At 37.3% G+C, this 19,084-nt stretch overlaps 1 protein-coding gene across 17 annotated transcripts in view; it reads left to right on the top strand.

Annotated features, from left to right (window-relative positions):
• Positions 1-19,084, top strand: part of CEP112 (centrosomal protein 112) — a 462,579-nt gene that overhangs the window by 159,803 nt on the left and 283,692 nt on the right. For all 17 annotated transcript variants that reach the window (XM_064270872.1, XM_064270863.1, XM_064270864.1 and 14 more), the window contains one exon: positions 7,172-7,307. In XM_064270872.1, coding sequence (XP_064126942.1) covers positions 7,172-7,307 — 136 coding nt within the window. The remainder of the gene's footprint in view (positions 1-7,171; positions 7,308-19,084) is intronic.

Here is a 19,084-nt window from a genome sequence, read left to right as displayed (position 1 = left end):
AACAGATCAGTTGATTCTCATGCATGAGTGAAGAAAGTGTTTTCTTGAGGTGGAATCTACTCCTGGTGAAGATGCCGTGAACTTCGTTGAAATGACAACAAAGAATTTAGAATGCTACATAAACTTAGTTGTAAAGCAGCAGCAGGGTTTGAGAGGATTGACTCCAATTTTGAAAGAAGTTCTGCTGTGGGTAAAATGCTATCAAACAGCATCACATACTACAGAGAAACCTTTCGTGAAAGGAAGAGTCGACTGATGCTGCAGACTTCATCGTTGTCTTATTTTAAGAAATTGCCACAGCCATCCTAACCTTCAGCAGCCACCACTCTGATCAGTCAGCAGCCATCAGCATCGAGGCAAGCCCCTCCACCAGCAAAAATATCATTTTTTTTTCCAGAAGGCTCAGATGATGATTAGCATTTTTTAGCAATAAAATATTTTTAAATTAAGATACGTACATTTTGTTTAGACATAATGCTATTGCGCACTTAATAGACTGCAGCATGATGTAAACATTTATATGCAATGAGAACCAAAAATTCACATGACCGGCTTTATTGCGACATTTGCTTTCTTGCGGTTGTCTGGAACCAAACCCGCAATATCTCTGAGGTATGCCTGTATTCCCTTTGAGAGAAAGAATTTGTTTTTTGGGGCTGTCTTGTAAATCTGTTGACATGACTTAGAGATGTCAAGTAACTGAATAATGATAAAAACAAGAGAATTGAGTAGAGTATCTTTCTGCATGTTTTCTTCATGTAAATCTTTGTAATAGCAAAATACAGACCAATACCAATTCCCATTTTACTGAGCAGCCTTTCTGACTCTTGAAGCTTTAGTTGTTTAGATGTCCACACAGGTTTTACCAGAATTTGCCAGAGGCCACTAGTCTTAATAGTCAGGTGAAAAAGAGACCAAAATAGTTTTTTTATTTATCATACTTAACACCTTTTAAGTCATATCCATTGCTGTGGAGTCAATTCCAACTCATAGCGACCCTACAGGACAGAGTAGAACTGCCCCGTAGGGTTTCCAAGGAGTAGCTGGTAGATTTGAACTGTCTCTTAATGTTTTTGATTGACTCACTATAGTCAATTTAAGTAACGATTGGCAGCCATGAACACAGGTGATGGTGCTGCTTGAAAGACTATTTTGCAGCCCAGCTGGAAGGAGAATAGATTCTCCTCTAGCTGTGCTTCAGACTTGTTTGAAGTTTTGTGTTTTGTTTTGTTTTTCTTGGAGTTTCCAGTTGAGATGCCAAGCTGGCAGCAAATGAAGTATACTGTAATGTGAAACCATATAAATATATGTTGGATTAGTGCCATCATTTGTCAAAAGCGCTGGTACGGAAATGTGCAAAAGGAAGATTTTCACGTTAAGGTTGACTTGTACATATAAATGTTAGCTTGTAAAGCCCAAGAAATACTGACTTGTCGTCGTTAGTCCCCTACATTTTATTGCCTTTTTGGAATAATCATGTACTTCAGAGCATTCCTTAATCTGAGCTGGCTTGTGGTTGTGTAAGAATGCAGCCCTCTTTTTCCTTTATCCTTTATATTCTCAGATGAGGAAAATTTACTGCATTTTGTAGATAAATCTGAGCTAAAAAGAAAATTCCCTTCCCACCTTTTTATCTTCATGGAGGCCCAGCTTTATGGCATTTGAGTGATGCTTTTATCTGTGGCCCCACAAGTGGTTCTACTGAAAAAAATAACCCTCAAAGTCATGGTTTGTGTGTGTGTACATATGTGTGCGCTTATAGGGCACACTCTTTGGAATCCTGGTAAAAAGTAACAGTGTTTTTATGTTAGCGAGGAACAGGCCTCTATTTCAAATTCTCAAAGTTTTCAGGTCCCTTCAACACCTTGTAGACATTAAGATGGATTTCTCATTAAAATGATTATCACCTCTTTATTTAAATTACAACATGTTTTATTTAAATTACGACAAGATTCCTAAGTGTTACCGGGTCTCAAGTTATTTGTCATGGTTTAACTGGACAAGAGCACTCATTTACATTGGTTGAGTCCTCCTTTGATATTCAGCTTTACTACCAGATTAACTCAGCAGGTGTTGTGGAAATAGAAACTAGTTAGGAGATTTCACACATTTTCTCTTGTTGCCATTTAAAATAAAGTAATATTTGGTATCTATAAATCAGAATAGAAATTATAAGTAAAGACAATGTGCCTTATTGCATGAAGTTTTATCTTAACAGTATTTTTATTATGGTCTCTAATACATACCTGATGATGGCTTAAAAAGTTCATAACTTTGGTTTTTGTAGTCATAAGTTAATTATAAAATAAGCGAACTAAATCTGATAGCTAAAAATGAAATGATATAGAGAGAAATATTTATTCTGTTAAATTGAAAGCATTTACATCAACTAAGTAGCTCGTGTTGCTTATTGGACAACAGATATAAAACAACTGACTTCCAGCATGCATTGAACGAAGTTGATATTTCAGCCATGGGTCGTGTGTTATTATAAAATATGTTAGTAAAATCTTCCTTTGGCTAATTAATGGTAAAAACCCAAAGCCAAACCCATTGCTGTCGAGTCATTTCAGACTCATGATGACCCATGTGTATGTACATATTTTTAAACATATGATACATAAACTTTTAATGTTTTCTAGTATAGCCCAATGTACTCTCTTCTCTATTTATAAACAAAGAGACCAAACAAAGGTAAACCTTTGATAAATTTTAGTAATTATGAAATAGTCTTCCTAAGTGCTTTTAGAAGGGCCTCAAAGTTAAAGACTAATATAGAATGAAATAGTCATTGTAGCCCTGAATGGCAGAGAAGCAGCCCTTGCGCCACCTAACTCCAGCGCCCGCCAGTAGAGACGTCATTCCTCAACCACAATAGCCTCTTCCTATGAGCTTGCTCTCAGGATCCTTTTAATAGAGCATTCCAGGCAGCCCCTTCCAGTCAACTGGAGAATCATACCAAAGAACGCCTATTTGTCAAGCCAGGTCAAGACCACGGTACCTAATATGATTTGTATGACTTTATGTTGTTCTCATATGCTGTTTTCGTATTTAAATACTTGAATATTAGATGAAAATATTCAATGTTTAAGTCAGGCTAACCTTAAAAACAGCCCGGTGCTTCCTTCAGCAGAATAATGTTAGCAGTCCTTGGGTGCTATCAAATTGGCTCCGACTCACAGTGACCTTAGGCATAACAGAAGAAATGTTGCCTGATCCTGCACCATCTTCACGATCATTTGTATGTTTGAGTTCATTGCTTTGACTGTTATATCAGTCCATCTCATCGAGGGTTTCCCTGATTTTCACTGACCCTCTTCTTTACCAACCATTATGTCCCTTTCTAGCAATTGGTCTTTTCTAATGACATGTCCTGTTGGTGCAATAGTTAATGAACTTGGCTGCTAACTAAAAAGTCAGCAGTTCGAATCCACCAGCTGCTTCTTGGAAGCCTTATGGGGCAGTTCCACTCTGGCCACTAGGGTTGGTATGAGTCAAAATCAACTCAGTGGCAGTGGGTTTGGTTTTTGGAATGACATGTCCAAAGTAAGCAAGCCAGAGTAGATGATGTACATCTCAATGTGGATGATGTAAGAAGGGTGGAAACACACCAGACCAAGTTAAACTTCTTGACAGCCATCCCTCGATAGCCTGCCTTGGTTAAGAGCCCAGCTGCTAACCAAAGGGTCAGCAGTTTGAATCAGCAACCCCTCCTTGGCAACCCTATGAGGCGGCTCTACTGTGTCCTGTAGGGATGCTATGAGTCAAAAATTTACTCAGTAGCAACAGGTTTTTTTTTTTTAAAGCCATCGGAATGCTCAGTCTTTTCTGTAGTGATACCCCTTGTTCAGTATCACATCCAGTTATTAAGCACCATTGTCTATGAACTAATCTTGACATTTTGACATCAAGTGGCAAAATCAGAGCTAAAAAATTTTGACATTAAGCATCACTAATGTTGAGGCTTTAGCAACCAGGTAAACATTAGAAACATTTTGTTATACCAAAAATGTAAGAAAAATGGAGGAAAACAAGATATTCAGGTTTCTTCTGAGTAGTTAGATAGTCTAAAAAAGCTTTTAAAAAGGCCCAGAAGCCTGTAGCACACTGCTGCCAAATGCAGTAAGTGGGAGCCACATCTGGCTGCACCGCGTCTGGGATGGCTAAGCCCTCGTGCAGGGCATCACACACCTGGGGGCAGAGTATCAAACCCTGTAGGTCATAAAAGTGGTGTCATGCCTGTAAAACACACATAGAGAAAAAGACATTTCAGTGGAAAAATTGCTTTGCTTTTCATGGGAATGTAGTACTACTGTCAACTTCAGGTGGAAGGATGTGTGGATAGGTACAAAGAGACACATGTGGCACTTAAAATAAAAAATAAAAGAGGGATGCAGGTGTGTTCTTCCAAATACAGCGAGCTACTTATTTGCAGATAAGCCATGCCCATACACAGGGGTGGAAACCCCAGTCCGTACCTGTATTGCCACATCTCTTTATGAAGGGACAGGAGAGTTTTGCTGAAACAGAAACTAGATGACACCATGTTTAACTTTTCTGAAGAAGGCGTGGTATTTTGATATTTGATATTGCATGTAGTTTCTTGCTAGAAAGCCTAAAAATTATTAAGGATCTGTGAGAGATTTTTAAACTCAGATCCAAGTAACCCCCAAAAGCTCAAATTACTTTTTTTCCCAGATCTTAAAATACAGTGGCATCATGGTTTGGGAAATGTCTTTTGCTCCTTTATAATGTTTACCTAAAATTTTATTTGTGTGAATTAAATTATTCCTTCCCCTGGCATTCTTCAGTATTAGAGTTAATAATAAGATAATGTTTTATGTTGTGTAAGTATTCCCATCTAGGGAATGTGAGCCGAGCTAACATCATGAATGGAATCTGAAAAATCAGAAAAGCACAGAGTGTAGTAGGCAACAGCATGGGCTCTAGAAGTAGACTGCTAGGACTGGAATCCTGGCCTAACCTCTTAGTAGGTGGTACATGACCTTGGAAATATTCGCTAAGCCCCAGTTTCCTGTTCTTTAAAATTAAGGGTATTATAATACCGTTATATACAGTAACTGAGAATAAATGAGAAGACACATATACAAGTATTTTGCATAGTACCTGGCACATAGTCAGAATTAGCTATATATTGTATACAGTTATAATAGGTAAACTTCTTTCTGGAATTCCTTACCTGTGTTTTATTGACTATGCAAAGGCTTTTGACTGTGTGGATCATACCAAATTATAGATAACATGGCAAAGAATCAGAAGTCCAGAACACTTAATTGTGCTCATGCAGAACCTGTACATATCCAAGAGGCAGTCGTTCTAACAGAACAAGGGGATACTGCATGGTTTAAAGTTGGAAAACATGTGCGTCAGGGTTGTATCCTTTCACTGTACTGATTCAAGCTGTATGCTGAGCAATTAATCTGAGAAACTGGACTATCTGAAGAAGAACTTGGCATCAGAATTGGAGAGTCATTAACAACCTTTGATATGCAGATGATACAACCTTGCTTGCTGAAACCGAAGAAGACTTGAAGCACTTATTGATGAAGATCAAAGACTACAATCTTCAGTATGTGTTACATGTCAGCATGAAAAAAACAAAAATCCTCATAACTGGGCCAATAGCAACGTCATGATGAACGGAGAAAATACTGAAGTTGTCAAGAATTTCCTTTTACTTGGATCAACAGCCAGTGCCCATGGAAACAGCAGTCAAGCAATTGAATGATGTATTGCACTGGGTGTATCTGCTGCAAAGGTGACATCTGTGTTAAAAAACAAAGATGTCACTTTCATGTCTGAGATGCACTCAACCCAATCCATGGTATTTTCAGTCTCCTCATGTGCATGTGAAAGCTGGACAATAAGTAAGAAGACTGAAGAAGAATTGATGCCTTTGAATTATGGCGTTGGTGAAGAATGTTGAATATGCCATAGACTGTCAGAAGAACGAATAAACCTCTTTTGGGAGAAGTATTTTTTTTTTTTTATAGCCATAAGGCTCCTTGGAAGTGAGGAGCTTTCTTTGGACACATTATCAGGAGGGAACAGTTTCTGGAGAAGGATATCATGCTTGGTAAGATAGAGGGTCAACAAAAAAAAGGAAGACTCTAGAAGAGATGGATTGACACAATGACTGCAACAATGGGCTCAAACATAGCAACGATTGTGAGGATGGTGCAGGACTGGGTAGAGTTTCGTTCTGTTGTACATAGAGTCGCTATGAGTTGGAACCAACTCAATGGCACATAACCATAACAACACATATTTATAAGCTTAAAGTTTTTGTTTCCTTCTATCAATATGGAAAGATTTCTCATGTTTTGGAGTCTTTTGACTATATAATTTCAGTTTCAGTTTGAAGAAATGAGATGGTTATTAGTCCTTTTAGGCAAGTCTTCAGGAGGGCAATTGGAATTATATCAGGCCGTCATGTTGCTCTGTTTCTTCTTCCCTTGCAGGTCACCTGCTCAGTTGACATGCATATGGGATGTTTCCATTAGTAATGGGTTTTTTAAATCAAGTTATAATTTCACATACCATAAAATTCACACTTCTAAAAATATAGTTTTTAGTATATTCACATGACTATGCAATCGCCACTAATTCCAGAACATTTTTATCATCCCAGAAAGAAACTGTACCATTAGCAGTCGCTCCCTATTCCTCCTTCCCCCAGAACTTGGAAATCTACTTTCTTTCTTGGGATTTACCTATTCTGGACATTTCCTAAGAATTGAACCATAGAACATACGGTATTTTGTGACTGACTTGTTTCACTTAGCATAATGTTCATCTATGTGGTAACATGTATTAGAACGTCATTTCTCTTTTAACCAAATAATATTCTGCTGTATGGATGTATCATGCCTTGTTTATCTGTTCACCGGCTGATAGAGGTACATGGTCATAAACAATTTTGTTTTAGGGAAATTTTTATAAGTAATGGTACCCTCATCAGAACACAGATTTTTTTTTTTTTCTTTTGTGACAAATTGTTTTATTGTCAACTTTTTAAAGAAAAGTTTTCTAGGAACTGGATCAAGAAATTGAAATCTGAATTTTACTTGGAGAAGCTAAATATTCTTTTATCCAAGCCTAATTCTTCCATTTTATATTTGAACTCTGAGGCTTTTCTGAACTTTTCTAGGGAAAAAGAGGAGCAGCTAACTCGTGTGACTGAAGTTCAGAGGTTGCAGGCCCAGCAGGCAGATGCTGCTCTGGAAGAGTTTAAGAGGCAGGTGGAACTGAACTCGGAGAAAGTCTATGCCGAAATGAAAGAGCAGGTAAGGACACCTCCACACCATCCTTTTTGAAAGCTACTCTGTCAGTAAGAAAACCCACCCAGTGCCGTTGAGTCAGTTCTGACTCATAGCGACCCCATAGGACAGAGTAGAAAATCCTGTTCTAATCTTAAATATGACAGGAACATATTTTGCCTTAAAAAATCTTTATCAAAATTAGTCACATAATAGGGTCAAAGATTCAAAATAAGAAAATCATATTACCCTTTGTTCATCCTTAAAGCTATGCCAAACTGATCAGCTGAAAATGTTTATCCACAAATGTGGAGCCCTGATGGCACTGTGGTTAGTTAAGAGTTCGGTTGCCAACCAGAAGATCGGCAGTTCGAATCCACCAGCTGCTCCTTGGAAATCCTATGGGGCAGTTCTACTCTGTCCTATAGGGTCACTATGAGTTGGAAGCAACTCAGTGGCAATGGGTATCTACAAGTGTAAGGATGGCGAGAATGATCTGGCTTTGAGAGGATGGATCTGCCTACAAGTAAAATCCCGTGAGCAATCTGTTTCCATAGTGTAAGGGCTCATGTTTACCAGGTCTGTGTTTGTTAATATTCCATAAATATTGTTTCATTGATCAGTTACAGTGCATTATTCTCAACTGGCAGTTCAGGAGGACAGGGGCTGTCTTTGATTCTTGTATAGATTAAGTAGTGTAGTTTTTTAATTTTGAGAGAAAAAATTGTAAAAAATCAAGAGAATTATTACAAACATGTACCCATCAGGAAGAATGTGCAATTGTTCATACTTTGTTTATTTAAGCTAAAACATTGCAGGCAAAGTTGGTGTTTGCTTTGCTGTTTATGTCTAATCCCAAAACTCTTTTCCCTCCACCTCTGAGAAAACGACTACAATTAATTTAGTGTCTTTGTTTTCAGTCTGTTTTATATTTTTATATGGATTTATATGTCCATATCTGGTCCAGCAGTGCAGTGGAACTGCATAGTGTTATATGCAGCTATATATTTGAGCACATAGCTCAAATTCTAAAAGAAAATCAGCATATGCATTGTTCGGAACATCATAGTGTTTTTAGGTTTTTCCAGAGTTTATATTTTGAACAGTCTTCCTTTTTTTATTGTTGTTTTGAACTGCTCTTTTCTCTGCCTACAGAAATCTTTTATGTATAAGCAGCCAAGCTGTAGGGCATCTTTTTCCATTTGGAAACTGCTGTAGGTAGCAGACAATAGGATTTTCAGTTAAAAATAAACAAAAAACAAAAAACTCTGAGTTTGTTTTTGAAAGTGAATTGCTATTTCAAAAATGAGGCCCAGGAGAGAAAATAGAACAGACTTAAACTTAAAAAAAAAAAAAAAAATGCTTCACACTGTTTGTTTCACTTTGAAGTGCTTTTTAAAATCTCATTTATGATTGCTTAAGTAATAACACCTTAGTCTAATTTTTACTCCAGTGGAGAATCCGTTGTTGGTGTTAGCTTTCAGTAATTAGCTGTGTGAAATATATATTTTTTAATTATGGGAGTACATTACTATTATTAGTATTATTTCTACATATGTATGTATATGTTCATGTTTGTAAAATAAATAATCTTCTGTATTTGCCTGTTCTCTGTGAAGCATATAAATGACTGAAAAAGACAGTTAGGTGCTTTGAACTAGTGGCAGTTTAATTCTGAAATGATACTTTTTAATCTTGTAAACTGACTGTATAAATGTCAGGTAAGTAGTTCTTTTTGGGGTTTTCACTAGTAACTTGACTGTTCTAGTTTGTTTTTTCTGGTGGATTCAAATTGCCAACCTTTTGGTTAGCAGCCGTAGCACTTAACCACTATGCCACCAGGGTTTCCCGTTAAATGGTCCAAAACCCGCTGCCACCGAGTCAATTCTGACTCATAGCGACCCTACAGGACAGGGTAGAACTGCCCCACAGGGTTTCCAAGGAGCGCCTGGTAGATTCAAACTGCCGACCTTTTGGTTAGCAGCTGTAGCACTTAACCACTACGCCACAAGGGTCTCCCATTAAATGGTAGTTGCTGCTAAATAGTGTCCTCTGGTATTGAATGCTATCCTTTTTAAAATTATCACCTGTGTGGTATTGTTAAAACTGGAAAAGCCCCTGGTTTGCCATGAAAACTAAGTTCTGAAAACTACTGCTGTTGATTAGTGGGGTTGATTCTGGCTCTCAGCACAATTGAAACTGCTTGGCTATAAGTTCCAGTAGCTAGCATTTGAGCAACCTGAGATTTGAAGCTATTCATCCCATTTCCAAAGCCAGTTCCTCTTTTTTTTTGTTTTTTGGTAAAATATATGTAACATAAAATTTGCCGTTTTAACCATTTTGAAGTACACAGTTCAGTGGCTTTAATTATATCCCTAATGTTGTGCAACAATCACCACTATCTATTTACAAAAACTTTTCATCACTCCAACCAGAAACTCTGTATCCCTTAATCAATAACTCCTCATCACTCCACTACTTCCAATCCATGGTAACTTCTAGTCTAGTTCCTGTCTCTATGAATTTGCCTATTCTGTATATTTCATGTATGTGGTATCATACCATATTTGACCTTTTGTGTCTGCTTATTTCACTCAGCATAATGTTTTCAAGGCTCATCCATGTTGTAGCATGTATCAGAACTTCATTCCTTTTTATGGCTAAGTAATATTCCATTCACTACTCGTCTGTCAGTTTGTCATACTGTAGTGGCTTGCGTGTTGCTGTGATGCTTGAAGTCATACCACTGGCATTTCAAAAACCCATGGTGGACAGGTTTCAGTGGAACTTCCAGACTAAGACTGTGAAGAAGGAAATGGCAATCTAGTTCTGAAAAAATTGACCAGTGAAAACCTTATGGATAGCAGTGGAACACTGATATTGTGCCGGAAGATGAGTCCCTCAGGTTGGAAGGCACTCAAATTATGACTGGGGAAGAGCTGTCTCCTCCAAGTAGACTCAACCTTTATGACATGGATGGAGTAAAGCTTTTTCATTTGCTGATATGGCATGACTCAAAATGAAAAGAAACACCTGAAGACATCCATTAATAATTGGAACGTGCTATGTACGGAGTATGAATCTAAGAAAATTGAAAGTTGTCAAAAATGAAAAGGAACGCTTGAAGATCAATATCCTAGACATTAGTGAGTTGAAATGGACTGATATTGGCCATTTTTAATTGGACAGTCATACGGTCAGCTATGCCAGAAGTGAAAAATTGAAGAGGAATGGTGTCACATTCATCATCAAAATGAGCATTTCGAGATGTATCCTGAAATACAAGGCTGCCAGTGATTGGATAATGTCCATATGCCTACAAGGAAAACCAGTTAATAGGATTGCTATTCAAATTTACGTACCAACCACTAGTGCAAAAGATGAAGAAATTGAAGATTTTTACCAACTTCTGCAGTCTGAAATTGATTAAACATGCAGTCAAGATGTGTTGATAATTCCTGGAGATTGGAATGCTAAAGAAACAAAGAAGAAGGATCAATAGCTGGAAAATATGGCCTTGGTGATAGAAATTATGGGGGAGATCGCATGATAGAATTTTGCAAGATCAACAACTTATTCATTGGAAATACTTTTTTTTTAACAACATAAATGGCAACTGTACACGTGAACCTTGCCAGATGGAATACAGAAGAATTAAATCGACTTCATGTGTGGAAAGAGACAATGGAGAAGCTCAATACCATCATTCAGAACAAGGCCAGGGGCCAACTGTGAAACAGATTATCAGTTGTTCATATACATGTTCAAGTTGAAGCTGAAGAAAATTATAATAAGTTCATGAGAGCCAAAGTACTACCTTGAGTATATCCCGCCTGAATTTAGAGACCATCTCAAGAATAGATAAGATGTGTTGAACACTAGTAACTGAAGACCAGACGAGTTGTGGGATATCAAGGACATCATACATATAAGGTAAGAGAAGTAAAAAAATAATTAAAAAGACAGAAAAAAAAAGATTAAAATGAATGTCAGAAGAGAGTCTGAAACTTGTTCTTGAATGTAAAGAAGCTAAAGTGAAAAGAAGAAATGATGAAGTAAAAAAGCTGAATGGACGATTTCAAAGGGTGGCTTGAGAAGACAAAATAAAGTATTATAATGATATGTGCTAAGTCCTGGAGTTAGAAAACGAAAGCAAACAACACGCTAGGCATTTATTAAGCTGAAAGAGCTGAAGAAAAAATTCAAGCCTTGAGTTGCCATATTGAAGGATTGTGTGGGCAAAAAATTGAACGACAGGAAGGATCAAGAGAAGATGGAAGAAATACACAGAGTCACTTTACCAAAAAGAATTGGTTGATGTTCAGCCATTTCAGGAGCTAGCGTATGATCAAGAACCAATGGTACTGAAGGAAGAAGGCACTGGTGAAAAACAAGGCTCCAGGAATTGGCAGAATACCAGTTGAGGTGTTTCAACAAACAGATGCAAGGCTGGAAGTGCTCACTCATCTATGGCAAGAAATTTGGATGAGACCAACCAACTGGAAGAAATCCATTTATGTGCTCATTCCAGAGAAAAGTGATGTCAAAATGGAGAAATTATCCAACAATATCGTTAATACCACACGCAAGTAAAATTTTGTTGAAGATCATTCAAAAGTGGTTCCAGCAGTACATCAACAGGGAACTGCCAGAAATTCAAGCTAGACTCAGAAGAGAGCATGGAATGAGAGATATCATTGCTGATGTCAGATAAATGTTAGCTGAAAGCAGAGAATAACAAAAAGCTGTTTACCTGCATTTTATTAACTGTTTAAAGCCTTTGACTGTGTGAATCATAACAAATTATGGATAACAGTACAAAGAATGGGAATTTCAGAACACTTAATTGTGCTCATGAGGAACCTGTACATAGACCAAGAGGCAGTCGTTTGAATAGAACAAAGGGTTAGTGTGTGGTTTAAAATCAGGAAGGGTATGCGTCAGGGTTGTATCCTTTCACTGTATTTATTCAGTCTGTATGCTGAACAAATAATCCAAAAAGCTGGACTATATGAAGAAGGTAGCATCAAGATTGGAGGAAAACTCATTAACAACCTGCGTTATGCAGACGACACAATCTTGCTTGCTGAAAGTGAAGAAGACTCGAAGCACTTACTGATGAAGATCAAATACCACAGTCTTCAGTATGGAATGCATCTCAACATAAAATTAAAAATCCTCACAATGGGACCAATAAGCAACATCACGATAAATGGAGAAAAGATTGAAGTTGTCAAGGTTTTTACTTTACTTCAGTCTACAATCAATGCCCGCTGAAACAGCAGTCAAGAAATCAAATTATGTATCAGGCAAATCTGCTGCAAAGGACCTCTTTCAAGTGTTTAAAGCAAAGATGTCACTTTGAGGACTAAGGTGCACCTAACCCAAGCCATGGTATTTTCAGTTGCCTTATATGCATGGAAAAATATGACAGTGAATAAGGGAGACTGAAGAAGAATTGATGCATTTGAATTATGGTGTTGGTGAAGAGCATCGAATATACCATGGACTGCCAGAAGAGCCGACAAGTCTATCTTGGAAGAAATACAGCCAAATGCTCCTTAGAAGCGAGGGCGGCGAGACTTTGTCTCATGTACTTTGGACATGTTATCCGGAGGGACCAGTCCTTGGAGAAGGACATCATGCTTGGTAGAGGGTCAGTGAAAAAGAGGTAGACCCTCAACTAGATGGATTGACTTAGTGGCTGCAACAATCGGCTCGAGGATAACAATGATTGTGAGAATGGCATAGGACCGGACCATGTTTCGTTCTGTGTTTTCTTCTAAGAGTTTTATAGTTTTAGCTTATAAATTTAGGTCTTTGGTTTATTTTGAGTTAATTTTCATATATGGTTTATTTTGAGTTAATTTTCATATATGATAAGGATCCAACTTCATTTTTTTGTATGCGAGTGCCCTGTTACCCCAGCAACATTTATTGAAGAGCCTGTTCATTTCCCAGTGAATGGTCTTGGCCCCCTTGTTGAAAATCAGTTGAACATAGCAGTGGATGTTTATATCTGTACTCTGAATTCTATTCCATTGGTCTACATGGCTATCCTTATGCCAGTACTAAACTGTTTGATTACTGTAGTTTTATAGTAAGTTTTGAAATTGGGAAGTGTAAGTCCTCCAATTCTGTTCTTCTTTTGCAAGTTTGTTTTTGATATTCAGGATCCCTTGAAATTCTATATGAATTTGGAAATTTTTTTCTGTTTCTGTAAAAAAAAAAAACCCACTGTTGGAATTTTGATAGGGATTGCAATAAGTCAAGATTGCTTGGGTGGTATTGTCATTTTAACAATATTAAATCCTTTAATCCCTGAACACAGGCTGTCTTTCCATTTATTTAGGTATTCTTTATTTTTTTTTTCCTCAGTGTTTTATAGTTTTCAGTGTACAAGTCTTGAGCCTCATTGGTGCAAGAAATAAATTTATCTGTAAGTTTTTTTACTATTTTAGGTGCTATTGTAAATTAATTATTTTCTTAATGGATTGTCCATTGCTAGTGAACAGAATTACAGCTGATTTTTGTGTGTTGATTTTTATCTTGCAATTTTCTCACTTATTTTATTAGCTCTAGCAGTTTTTTAGATCTAGTTTTAAAACTACAATCTCTTACCTTGGAGATGGACCTGGCCATTTAGCGTAGTTCTAGCCAATGAAATACAAACAGCATAGTTGATTTGCTTGCTATTCGCAGGAACTTTTAGGAAAGCCCCTTAAAACGGAGTTTGCCTCAGCTGACATGTACCCTTTGACCTTACCTTTTTACCCTTTACCCTTTTCCCCATTCCAGATGTTCAGAGCTGCAGAAGCCATTTGCAACCATTAGGGAAAGGTCAAATTGCAGAGACCTTAATGCTAACCTCTTTGAGCTACTGATGCGGCAGCCTACTTCTGAATTTTTTTGTTACAGGGGGTAAAAAATAAAGACCTGTGTCGTTTAAGCTACAGATACTTGGGATTTCTCTCACATGTAGCTAAAAGTAATGCCTAAGGCACCATATAAGGAAAATCTAAAACCCTTCTTTACCTCTCTTTCTTATTTCTTTAAATACACATAGTCATATAAATATACTCATGCCCTTTTCTGTTCCTGATTTGGTCACCAAATTTTGCTCTCAAGTTCTTTTGAAGCTAGAATTACACAGTGAAGGAGATTTTTAAATTTTTTTTTTACTTGAAGTTGAGTAGAATATGGAATGATCCATGATGAAGCAGATTCTTTTGTATCTATGGCAACCAAGAACCTTGAGTTTTTCTAAAAACTTTGACCATTTTACATAACTTGTTTTTTGAGTATCTTTTAAATTGTGGAAGGAGAATGGAGTGGGGTCTGGCATTTTCGGTCAGTATAATCTTAAATAACATGTATTTCTTTTTCTTATAAAACTAATTGTTATTTAATTTGAATTTTCCTTAATGTGTACGTATATAAAGTCTTCTCATACTGGAAGAACTAGATGGTGCCCAGCTACCACCAGCAACTGCCCCAACAGGGAACACAACAGAGAATCCCCGATGGAGCAGGAGAAAAGTGGGATGCAGAGCTTAAATTCTAGTAAAAAGACCAGACTTAATGGTCTGACTGAGACTGGAGGGACCCCAGAGGACATGGCCTCTGGATTCTCTGTTAGCCCAAAACTAAAACCATTCCTGAAGCCAATTCTTCAGACAAAGGTTAGACTGGACTATCAGACATAAAATGATACTGGTGAGGAAAGTGCTTCTTAGCTTAAGTAGACACATGAAACTGTGTGTGCAGCTCCTGTCTGGAGGTGAGATGAGAAGGCAGAGGGGGACAGGAGCATGGAAAATACAGGGTAAAGAGAAGGAGGGTGTTATCACATCATAAGGAGAGCAACTAGGGTCACCTAACAATGTGTGTATAAGTTTTTGTATGATAAACTGACTTGCATTGTCAACTTTCACTTAAAGCACAATAAAGAAAGAAAAAAAAAGTCTTTTCATGTGCTTTAAGTTATTGTTGATTTTCTATTTTTATTATAGAAAACACTTTGATCTAAAAACCAACTTTGAGTACATCAGGCTCGTAATTTTATTTAATATTAATGTTTTATTATTTAACTTTTAATATTTTAATATTTAATCTTTATTTTTAATACTTTACCCTGGACTGAAGTAAAATGAGAGCCAAAAACCGACTGTCTTAGGCTGCGTTCTCTAGAGAAACAAAACCAGTAAAGCATATAAATATATAGAGAGAAGATTTATATCAAGGAAATGACTCACATGGTTGTAGAGGCTGGAACGTTATAAGTCCACGGGTCAAGCAGGAGGCTTCTCCTAATTCATGTAGCGACAGGGGCTGGCCAACCCGAGATCGGCTGGTCAGACAGCAGGACTCTTGCTCACAGGCTGCAAAGACTGACGAATCCGAAGACTGGCAGGCAAGATGGCAGGTAAGCTGCTAGCTCAGGTCCCAAGAACTGGAGGCCAGAGGAACAGGAGCCAGCTGCAGGATCCAAAACAATCAAAAGCGAGGAGGCTTGCCAGAAATTCCACTTATATTCAACACAGGTCACACCCCCGAGGAAATACCCCTACTACTCACAGCAGATCCCATCATGGAGGTGATCACATTATATCAGATCTCATCATAGAAGTGATCACATCATCTTACTACTGCCAGACTACATCATAACTACTGAACCACCCAGAATCATGGCCCAGCCAAGTGGACACACAACCTTAATGATCATACCACCTTTATAGGATTTGTCTTAAAAGTACAAAAGGAACCAGGTCCTCTCTCCTTGACTTACCTTCACTTTCTTCTGCCCTTTTATCTTTCTCCTACACTTCCATTTATCCTGTGAGAATATATAAAAAAAAAAAAAAAATTTTATTCTGTAAGCCATGCTATTTAGTTAATAATTAAGATACAAAAGAAAAAATTACAGGTCATGGTTCCTTTTATTTAGGAGCTAAAGATCTAAATGAATAAACACAGCTTACACATTTGAAACACATACTATCGAGAAAAACACAATGTGCTAGGAAGAATAAAGATACTAAGTCTTAGAGGGTAGAGAGAATGAAGATATTTATGTCACTTGTGAGATTAAAGAACACCTCAGTGAGAAGGAGAAGACTGACTATTTGGATGAGGGGAAAAAAATAATAATAATAAAGGGGCTTTCCAGATGGTTTGAAGAGCAAAAGTTATAACAGCATCAGGAAGAGCCATGACCTGTTTGGGAAATGCAAAGGTTACTGGAGTATAAGAAGACGTGATTAGATTATTAAGGACAGACTAAGGAATCTCTGGAAACCCTGGTGGCGTAGTGGTTAAGTGCTACGGCTGCTAACCAAAGGGTCAACAATTCGAATCCGCCAGGAGCTCCTTAGAAACTCTATGGGGCAGTTCTACTCTGTCCTGTAGGGTTGCTATGAGTCGGAATTGACTCGACGGCACTGGGTTTGTTTTTTTTTTTTTAACGAATCTCTTGGTTGAGGTCTAATGTGAAAAGCATTGAAGGGGAGAGACCCTTGGAACTCTTGAATGTAGCTGACAGTTTACAATAAAACTTTCCCTATGGTGGTGGCAGTACAGATAAAGACAGATAGATGTGAGACATTTCAAAAAATTGATCTGACACAGTAATTGAATTGGTGTTGACTGTAGAAAAATGAAAGATAATATCAATTTGCAGGTCTAGGTAATTGGGATGATAGTGGCACCATTATCAAACCCAAAGAGGTGAGAGGAGATAAGAAAATGGAGTGGGTGATGGTGGTGTTAGATGCCGTCTGGTTGGTTCTGACTCACAGCGACCCATAAGACAGAGTAGAACTGCCCCACAGGGTTTCCAAGGAGTGGCTTGGTGGATTTGAACTGCTGACTTTTTGGTTAGCAGCCAAGCTCTTAACCACTATGCCACACAAGAGTGTGAGTTTGGTGGTGGTATAAGCTGAGGTGGGGGCACAGCCAGGCTATTACTGTAGGTAAGACTGGAGTTTTCCCCAAATAGTTGGAAGTTGGAGACTGGAGTGTAGGAAGAAGAAAATAGAGTGGATGTGCTGGTGGTGTGTGCGGAGGTGGAAGAGAAAGCTGTTACTATAGGTAAGGATGTGAGTTTTCCTCAATGGTTGAAAGTTGAAGACTGAAACTTGGGTAAGAATTGAGATTTGAGGGTCACCAGCAGAATTCTTGTGTCTTCAAGAGTATCATGTAAACTTCCTGTGTAGTCACCCTGTCTTGTTAATTATAGTTTAAGGGTACTAAATGACATATTACATTTTTGAAGACTTTATTTCCCTTTATTAAAAAAAAATTTTTTTTTTTTTTGGCTTACTATTGTAAAATCCTATCTAGTTTTCTTTTCCCAAGGGCTTGAGGGGAGGAACATAGCTAACTTTTTTAAAAAGAAATATTTGTTTCCACTTGAAACCTAAGTCTTCAGCTAGAAACAAAACAAAGCAAAGTGGGCTTAACTCTGCTTCCTTTAGTAATTCCTTAGTGAACTTGTTCTTGACCACAGTACTGATTATTTATGGATCAATAATCTTAGAACTCTGATCATTGAATTTGGAAGCTGATGACTTATTATTTTCAGGATTTTGATTCTTGATATTTAACAAAGAAATACTTAGTTGCCAAATATGATGCCATAATCTACATACCTCAGACATTAGTGTGAGAACCAGAAATGGAAAGGCCTTCTTAGACAGCAGTATGGGTGGTAATATGTTTTTAGGTCTTCTCATCCTGTGAAACTGGCAGCCTTGCAAAGGATGTCTTTGCTCCCAAAATCTTAACGCTTAATCATGTTTGAATAAATGCATTTGAATGTTTTTTCAAATTTAACACAAAACTCTGAAGGAATCATTTTTCATGGTTAATTTCCCCAAATATTCTTGTTTTAAATAATCTTAGAGTTACTGAAAAGTAACCTGAAAGAGGGTATTGTGTACAAGTTGAAAAGAAGAAATATCTCAACATCTCAGTGAAGCAGAATAATAAGTAATATAGTTGCCAGTGGTAGAGCTGTTGTCACACTAACTAACAATTGCATCAGAAAAAAAAAATTTTTCCTAAATTAAAATGTTCAGTCTGTGGGTAGGAAGACAAATTAAATACTGTACTACATTGAACAAAAGGTGCCATTTTCATGGTATTAACATGAAGAACTTTTTCCAACAGTGTATATAAAAACATCTCTTTTCTGTCATGTATAAAAGCATCTGATGAGAGCAAGGACAATGATTTATCTAATTTTCTAGGCGGTAAAAAGTTAGATTTTTAAAATTTTATTTGTTCATTTTATTTATTCCACAGTTCCATAGGTAGCTATTTTGTGTGGGTTAGGAAGAACATGGTACTATTGCATGTGACAAATTGTTCATTTGGCAAATCATGACACACTGGGTACATACTGTCTTTTTTCCCCGTTCGATTAGTATTTATTGTGCCATGCACCATGCTAAATAGTTGGGAAATGTCAGCAAACATGGGATTATACTCCAGAGGAGGAGACATATGAAATAGCAGCCCTGATAGTATCACATTTTGTTTATATATTCATCAGTTAATAGATACTTGAGTTGTTTCCCTTTTTTTTTTTTTGGCTGTCATGAATGCTGCTGCTATGAACTTCATGTACAGGGTTTTATGTGGACATTGTTTTTCAGTTTTCTTAGGTATATATCTGGGAGTGAAAGTGCTGGATCATATGATAACTCTGGATGTAACTTTTTTGAGAAGGTTTTTTTGCCAAATTATTTTCCAAAGTGGCTTCTTCGTATTTTCATCAACATTTGTTATTATCTGTCTTCATG

Source organism: Loxodonta africana, chromosome 18, assembly GCF_030014295.1.
Source record: "Loxodonta africana isolate mLoxAfr1 chromosome 18, mLoxAfr1.hap2, whole genome shotgun sequence".
NCBI classification, from domain to species: domain Eukaryota; kingdom Metazoa; phylum Chordata; class Mammalia; order Proboscidea; family Elephantidae; genus Loxodonta; species Loxodonta africana.
Note: the sequence above shows the minus strand (reverse complement) of the source record. Positions and strands in the feature narration are given on the sequence as shown.